This window comes from Cannabis sativa, chromosome 4, assembly GCF_029168945.1.
Source record: "Cannabis sativa cultivar Pink pepper isolate KNU-18-1 chromosome 4, ASM2916894v1, whole genome shotgun sequence".
NCBI classification, from domain to species: domain Eukaryota; kingdom Viridiplantae; phylum Streptophyta; class Magnoliopsida; order Rosales; family Cannabaceae; genus Cannabis; species Cannabis sativa.
Window position 1 is genome coordinate 7,449,779 of NC_083604.1, and position 9,121 is coordinate 7,458,899.

The following is a 9,121-nucleotide window of genomic DNA, read 5'->3' on the forward strand; positions in this document are numbered from 1 at the left end:
ATTAGATATTCTGATTGTATCAAGATACAATCGAAATCAATAAGGAAAAGGCAATAAACAAAGTTTCCCTAAAAAAGACAACTTTCCAAAAGAGAATTCCTTCTCTTTTGAGAAGTTTTCAACAAAGGAAAGTTCAGCTGAAAGTGCAACTTTCCAAACAAGGAAAATGGCAACTACAATCCGAATTTATAAGGTAAGAAATCGAATATGAATGCACACCAATCTTACCATAAATGGAAAAATTATTTTGTCAACTAACTTGCCAAAAAAAGACTTTACAGTAATTCAGTGGGGGTAGCACTAGTAGTGGTTCTGCTGGAAAGACTCGTAGTGGACCATACAGGTGTTTAAGTTGTGGTCAACAAGGTCATAAGAATAATGGTTGCCCTTAACGACAATAAAGATATAAACCATCTCACGACAGACCCATAAGGAGCTATGTAGAGTCTACTCCTTTCAATGGACAACCCAAGGCCAACCAATCTCAGTCTTCCTCTTATATTTTCACATCTCAATTAGGCCAGTAGTCTCAGTATCAACATCAGTTCAGGCCACAAGGTTCAGAATTCAACATGGGGTACTCGCAAGGTTTCCAAGCTCCAGCTAGTGAGAGTCAAAGAGGTTAGAACCAAGGTGGAGGTTCTAGTACAAGTACAAGTCATCCTAGTCAAGGAAAGGGAAAAGAAAAACCAATAATCATCTTTTCAAGCCTATGCTTTTGAGGTTGATGTTATACAGGGCGGTGCAGACCAATGAGTTATTGATGGTATGGTTCTTATCTTACACTACTCTTGGGCTCATGTGTTGTTCTATACTGGTGAATTTTATTATATCACTCATGATTGTTGGTATGTTGGGTTTAAGTTGGAAAACTTTTAGTCTTGCGTTGCAGTTAGGTAACTAGGACATGATGAGGTATCTACCATATGTAGGTGGGTCTATATTATGTATGAGGGCATAAGTTTTCAGGGAACTTATTAGTGTTGCAAATGGGGCAGTTTGATATGATTCTTGGAATGGATTAGTTGTTTAATAAACAAGGTATTGTAGATTATTCGCACAAAAGAGTGACTCTATTGACCCCTAGTGTTGATCTCATTATTTATCGAGCCAACATGAGTGTAGTGAGGCAAAGTCTTAATTTTAGGGCATCCAATAAGGTGGAAAGAGAAACTTAGAGTGCTATAGGAATTTGTCTTCAATCAAGGATACTTCGAGAAATTTAGACCATTTCCCTTGTATATCATTTATTAGTGGTTTTCTAGAGGATTTACCAGGACTACCACCTGATAGGGAGATCGAGTTTTGTATTGATTTGATTCCTAAAGCTCAACCAGTTTCTATTGCGTCTTATCGCATGACACTTGCAGAGTTGGCTGAATTGAGAAAGCAACTAGGGGAGTTATAGTGGATAAGGGTTACATTACACATAGTACTTCTCCATGAGGAACTCAAGTCTTATTTGCTAAGAAAGCTGATGGAACTTTACGAATTTATGTCAATTATAGAAAGTTGAATTAGATGGCAATTAAAAATAAGCATTCTTTCCCGAGGATTGATAAATTATTTGATAAACTTGGTAGTTCAAAGTTCTTTTAAAGATTGACTGCAGGTCACGCTATCATCAATTGTGGATTTGGGAAGAAGATATCCCTAAGACTTCTTTCAGGACACATTATGGACACTTTGAGTTTTTGGTGATGTCGTTTGGACTGATAAATGTACCAACTGCATTTATGGATCTTATGAATAGAGTTTTTAGACCTTACTTGGACAAGTTCATGGTGGTATTCATTGATGATATCTTAGTGTATTATAAGACACATGAGGATCATGCTGAACACTTGAAAATAGTATTACAGACATTGAGAGATCATCAATTATATGCTACAAAAGAGAAGTGTTACTTCTGGATGAATGAGGTCAAATTCTTAGGGCGTGTAATTTCTCAAGATGGTATCGATGTGGATCCTTCAAAGATAGACTCTATCATACAGTGGGAAGGACCAAAGTATGTTAGCGAAGTTCAAAGTTTCCTTGAGTTAGTAGGCTACTATCGTCGATTTGTGGAGAACTTCTCTCATATTGCTATGCCTTTGATAAAGTTAATGAAAAAGAAGTTAAGTTTGTGTGGGATGATAATTGTGAAGAAGCCTTCCATGAATTGAAGCAAAGATTGACTACGACATCTTTTCTCATTGTTCCTAATAGTGAGGAACCTTATGTAGTATTCACTAATGCTTCAGGTATTGGGTTAGGAGGTATTCTCATACAAATGGCAAGATGGCTGCTTATGCTTCTCGAAAATTGAAACCACATGAGAAAATTACCCTACGCATGAGTTAGAACATGCCATGGTAATCTTCATCTTGAACATCTGCAGATGTTATTTGTATCGTGCTAAGTTTGAGTTATGCTCAGATCATAAGAGCTTGAAGTATCTTTTTACTCAAAGGTACTTGAACTTGAGGGAAAGAAGATGAGTTGATTATATGGAGAATGAATTCACTTGGGAGTATCATCTTGAGAAAGCTAATGTAGTATAGCTGATGCACTAAGTAGAAAGCCTCATGGTACTTTGGCATGTTTGGCTCTTGAATATTAGAAAAGGACACAATGGGTGATTATAACTTTTAGTACTCCGAATGGGAAGAGGTAGCTTGTATATAACGTAATGGCTACACCAGTTCTACTACAACAAGTTAACTGGGTAAAAATTTTAGTAAGGAAGCTTTTATAGGCCCTCCAAGGTGAATACCAATTGGCTGTCATCAAACAGTCAGAGTTCAAATCGTCCAAATTCTAAAAATCCAATGGCTAAGCCATCCTAGTAGAAAAATGAAGGAAAAAGGGCAGTTAAAATGCTTGAGTACTTCCCTAATAGTGATATTAATAAAGGACTCTATTGAATAGGCGGGAATCGAATTGTTTTTCCTAAAAACGAGGAGAAATGATTATAAATAATAAATAATTCACGCGCGTGTAGAATGTTGACTATGCCACTCCTTGAGGCAAGTAGTAAATCTCATTTTGCAAAGATGCAAAAATGAGAAATGAGACTTGGAGGGTAAATGCTGCCCCTAATGTTTTCCAATCTACGTGGCAGTCCTAGAGTTGGCTAGGTGGCAAGAAGGTCTAAAGGTCAAGAATACTTAAGATAAACTCCCTAAGTGAACACTTCGAGATTCGGTAATCATGTTTGGGAGGCCCCTCCGTGAGCTTCAATCGCATCCATGCTGTCAAGGAATTATGTTCATCTTCGGGAGCTAGGTAAAACATCTAGGACCGTTCGTTAGGTCTCAGATGTGAAATGTACAGGCGCATTAAATGTGGCATGGGAGAAATGTCCGTGAATGATTCTGAAAAGACATGTCAGAGGCATTAAATCCATTATTCAACGATTATATTCTAATCTATGAGTCTGGCGGCTGCATAATGAATCACATCAATCAAGGAAGGTTAAGGGCATATCTAATTACTGAAGGTAAAACTTATGCAACACCTACCGGACATACATACATATCCTATTATTTGAATTTGAGAACTTGTGCAAATCATGCTTCCATGCAACTATAGTAATCTTTTTACCTTTCTTTATGAGGCTATAAATACCCCAACTATAATCTAAAGAAGGGGTCAGAAAAATATCCTCTGTAAAAATAACTATTATATCAAATAGCAGTGACTTGTGGACTAAGACTTATTAATGCTCCAACCACGTAAAAATACTCACATGGAATCTCTTCTAATCGTTTAAATGACCCTAATTAATTAGCTAGTTACTGAAAATCTCGGACAACATTTCTCATTTTTATTTGAGGGGTACGATTTGATAGTTGTCAAAATTTAAGGAGTAAAAAGTTGATAATTTACAAAGATACATTAATATATTTAATTAGAATAATGGGACAAAACCTAATACAAGGACCAAATTTCTGTAAATGTAAAAATTTAAGAAAGTTTTTAATAAGTCGTATATTTTAAGGAGCAGAATTAATATTGTCAAAAATTTAAGGAATAAAATTATTAATTATTCTTATTTTTAATTATATTCAGAGAAAAGGCAATAATACAATGGAAATATTGTGTCTATATTTGTAGCGAATGGAGAGCTGTGGGGCACAAGAAATTTAGGAGGTGTTTAACAAGAACGCAGAATATTCATGATTAATATATAGTTTGAGATATATAAGCAAATTAATGCGTTTAGTATTGGGTCGGTGAGAGTAGAGGCATATACAAATATTAATACTCATAAGATAAATAAAGATTCAACAATTTAATAAAAAAACAAATCAATCTTAACATATATATATAGATAAATGACAGAAATTTTTATACCAAAAAATTTATGGATGAAAAAGTTTCCTTGACAAAATTCATATATACAGAGTCCCCTAACCCAAAAAGAAGACGAAAAAAAAAATTCCTATCGAGCCCCAAATCAGAAGAGTAAGAAAAAAAAAAAAGAAAAATAACAATCTTACCTGATCCATCGAAGCCCTGACATTCGTGATCCCCAGCTCGATGTTCGTCCATCATCGTACTCCGTTGTGGGCTTGTTTGGGCGGCAGAGCAAAAGGAAACGAGAGAGAACGAAGTAAGGGAGGGAAGACTTGAAGTTTGGGCGGCGTTTCGAGGGGTTTTAGATTTGGTGGAGGACTTCGTTCAGGCCTTGGGAGGGGACGACGACCGGTGGTAAGAGACCACCATTGGTGGTAATAAAGAAATTTGAGAGAGAGAGAGATTTTTAGATTTTTTTAGGGTAACAAAGAATGGGTCTCGGGGAAGAAGAAATGATTTTTAATGAAACAACTTTTTGGGGAGACAATTGTCGCCTCTAAAAGTCACCCTTAATAAGTAGAGTGTCAGAAGTCAAATTTTTAGGGGCGATTTTTGTCGCCCCTAATACTATAAGCGGGAAAAAACCCGCCCAAATCCATCAAACACATTTTAAAATTTTTAGGGGCGACAATAGTCGCCCCTAATAATTAAAAATCGTCTCTAAAATTATTAGGGGCGACAACTAATTATATACAAAGTCAAAAAAATAAAAAAAATATTTTCTTTAGGGGCGACAGCCTTTTGTCGCCCCTAATACCCATAGGCAATTTTTGTCGCCCCTAATATAGTCGCTGCTAATACTTAAGTTTCTTGTAGTGAGATTAATTAAAGTTGATATGATTATATTATTTGCTTCAATATTAATTCCTGATGGAAGACCCAAAATTCAGAATATATAAATGGTGTTATTCTCTATATTAATTTCTATTTGACACCAAAAATGTATTAATTAATTATTGGAGAAACTTTCATCTCAAAATTAATTAGTTATAATTAAGTATATATGAAGTAATATTCTATGTTTTTATAAATATAAATATAAAATACACTCCTTTTAATATTCTTTTAATATTGATACGTGTGAGACATTAACATAGATTTCTTGCTATGCATGTATGATTCATTTTTGGGATGATCAATATATACATGGTATATAGTTTTTGCAATGAATTATAAACGAGTCAGCTTCTAATAGTGTCCCCTAGAAAATCTAATAGCGACTAATTTGACCTACGCCTAGGAATGAAATATAAAAAGAAAGAAATATATATGACGCTATACAAATAAAATGTCCAGTGGGCTGCTAATTAATATATATATGATATATAAATATATATATCATCTTCGTATTGACAATGGCTTGTTGATTTTATTAATCTTTCCTTACTTGCGAATGGGTAAATAGGTATATATATATATTTATATGTCCACGTTTTGATTTATACTGCAACACAATTTATAACAAAAACTCTCATTATATTTTAATAAATAATGCCGCATGCAAAAGATGCCACCAGCCTATAATGTTCGTCGTTATCTTACGAAGTATCTGTCAAACACACAATAATTCATTGTTTCATACATATCATTACATATATTAGAGACAAATCATTAAGTCATCCACTGTTATAAAAACAATTTATAGACATGGGTTGTTGGAGCTATATATGTATGTAAGTTACGTTAAACCAACGGTGAAATCCTCATCATCAAAGAAAAAAAAAATGAAGTTCGAAGTTGAACAAATCTCAACTGAGACTGTAAAACCTTCTTCACCAACCCCACACCATCTTCGCCATTACCAACTATCTTTTCTTGATCAATTATGTCCCAATACCTACAATCCTCTAGTCTTCTACTACCATTTAAAAGATAATGACGATATTACTGAAATATCCAACAAGATTAAGACCTCTTTATCAGAGGTCTTAACCCTTTACTACCCTCTAGCCGGCAGAGTGGTCAGCGACAGATTTGTCGACTGTAACGACGAAGGAGTTTCCTACACAGTTGCCCGAGTTACTACCCCGAGTCGTCTTTCGGACGCGCTCAAGAATCCAAACCCTAATGAAATATGTAAGTTACTTCCATTTGAATTGTTTCCCATCACAGAATTTGCCCTAGGTGTCCAACTCAACATCTTTGGGTGCGGCGGAATCGCCATTGCCCTATGCATTACGCATAAGTTAGCTGATGCATTGTCATGCATCATGTTCGCTAAAATTTGGGTCACCCTAGCTCGTGGCGAGGCAGATAGAGTGCTTCGCCCCGAGTTCAGTGCTTCAACACTCTTTCCTCCTAAGGTTGAACCTTTATACGACGTAACTGCGGGAGCATCAAAGGAGATCATAACAAAGAGATTCGTTTTCGAGGCTTCGAAAATCAAGGATATTAGATTGGAACACCAAAGCAATGATGTCCAGAAAAGTCCCTCAAGAATTGAGTCCTTGTCAGCTTTCATATGGAATCGTTACGTGGCTGCAATCAAAGATGAGTTATTGGAGGAAACAGAGAAGGGTTACACACTGATTCATGCTGCAAATATCCGTACGAGGCTCGAGCCACAGCTACCCGAACATTCCTTTGGAAATATTAGTCGTGTTGGAGTGGTAGTATTGAAAACCGGTGAAGAGTACGGTTATGAAGTGACTAAGCTAATAAGAGAAGGTATAAGAAAATTGGATGTTGAGTATTTGGAGAAGGTGAAAAAAGGAGAAGATGAATTCTTGGATCTAATAATGAGCTATAGTAGAGGTATTACTGAAAGAGGAGGACAGTCCATTTCGTTATGCTTCTCTAGTTTGTGTAGGTTTCCTATTTATGATACTGATTTTGGTTGGGGCAAACCAATATGGGTCAGCTCAGCAAATCTGTGTTTTACTAATTTCGTAGCTTTTATGGATAGTAAATCTGGTGATGGAATTGAAGCATATATTGCTTTGAAGAAGGAACACATGACTAAGCTTGAAGCCGATAAGGACTTTCTTAGAGTTGTTTCTTCTGTTGGGGCTATAAAGGCGCTATAGGTTTCTGGAGAATTATATATTGATATATATGTGTGTGTGTGTGTGAATGATGTATTTGGTTGAATAAATATTATTTGTTCGTAATAATAATTTATAATATTGTGTGTTGTATATAAACAAATTAGTGGGTGTATATATATTGAATTTCTGTTTACCAAAATATAATATTATTGTATATACGTACGTGAAGTTATATATAATCTGTACGTACTTTTTCATTAATTCATCCAATCTATAATCAATGTGGAAAAATAACAATTAATCTGCAGAATCAAATTAATTATAACTTCATTAATAAATAATTACTAATAAAGATTAAAAATCCACAAACAATAATTAGAGATGAACGGAGCTAAAAAAACTAGAAAAAAAATAAAGCAATAAAATAATAAAATTAACACTAAGATATATACTGATTCAAATTCTCTAGATCGATGTGATTTATGATTCTATTTCAATTTTAAAATACTACCGAAATCTTCTTTATTGATTGAACAAGAACAGGATACATTACAGTCGAGAACAATTATTTGTTGGATTCTCTTTAAAGTGTTTATCTCTCACACTCTTACCCAAAAATCTTCTTCATCTACAGAAGATTCTTCATATACAAATCTCAAACCCAATCTCTTTCTACCTCTCAATCACTTTCTCTCTCAATCTTCAACTACGAAGTCACCTCTTGAAACTCTTCCAAAATCACACACTTCAAAATGATAACGATGGTGGTATTTATAGGTTAGGGATATGGATCCCAAGGTCGGTGACTGCAAATGCCAAGTTGTTAAGTTTGTACGACTTAATAAACTTAACAAACTCCTCGTAACAATATGGCCACGTCAACTTAAGTTAAAGTGCTTTCGGATGAGACGTACGCTCTCTAGAAGAAAGAAGTGACGCTAGAGAGACTTCCCGAGTAGGAATGGCAACAGCTGAAGTCTACTATCCGAAAGTCCCTTCCAAGAGGGAACAACTAGTCATCCGCAACCTCTTTCTGAAGGAGGACTAGCTTTCCTGAAGACTCCTTCTAGAGTGGACAAGATAGACTTCTGGGAACGTCCTTTCAGACAACATCTATCATTCCATAAGAATTTTTCTGAATTGACAAGTTAGACTTTCGGGAACGCCCTTGTGGATGATATCTAACTTTCCATAACCAGAACAACTTTTGGAGAAGCTATACCACAAATACATAGTTTCTTCAAATTCACATATGATGATGGTGAAGAAAGAATGTAGCCATCAAGGTTGGTGTTCTAAAAATCACAATATACTAACTTCTGACAATGATCAAGTCAAAACAATGCTTAAACTTGTTTATTGTTTTTTTGATGAATTAGGTGAATTTTATTGCATTTAACCTGTAATTTGTGCAACCTATAGGCACCATAACCAGTTAGTTATGGCCTAGCACTTTTCTATACATAAAATTTATAAAGAATTTAAACCACTCCTCATCCTTTTGACTGACTTTTCTATGCAAAACCAACACAATTCTATTTCACAAACTCTTTGATTCTACCAACTAAATGTGCCATGTTTTGTTCCTTCCCTTGCCATACCAATTCATTCCTAATTTTCTAGAGATGACACACAAGGCTGGCTAAACCAATAGCCATTACCTTTTTCTGAAATTTACTAGTTTTGGTTCTGTGTATCCATTTGTTTACTAACCTCAGTCCCAACATTAGCACGATTATCTTCTGATATGATATTCTCTAATTCAACCAAGCCTTCTTCTATCTTTTTTC

At 35.1% G+C, this 9,121-nt stretch overlaps 1 protein-coding gene across 1 annotated transcript; it reads left to right on the forward strand.

Moving 5' to 3' along the window:
- Positions 1–6,068: 6,068 nt before the first annotated feature.
- Positions 6,069–7,496, forward strand: LOC115713151 (stemmadenine O-acetyltransferase-like). The gene has a single exon (XM_030641636.2). The coding sequence runs from the start codon at positions 6,069–6,071 to the stop codon at positions 7,368–7,370; it is 1,302 nt and encodes a 433-aa protein (XP_030497496.2). The 3' UTR covers positions 7,371–7,496.
- The last annotated feature ends 1,625 nt before the right edge of the window (positions 7,497–9,121 follow it).

Bases quoted from the DNA above. Each gene is read 5' to 3' on its own strand.
- LOC115713151 (XM_030641636.2), top strand. From the start codon at position 6,069: ATGAAGTTCGAAGTTGAACAAATCTCAACTGAGACTGTAAAACCTTCT.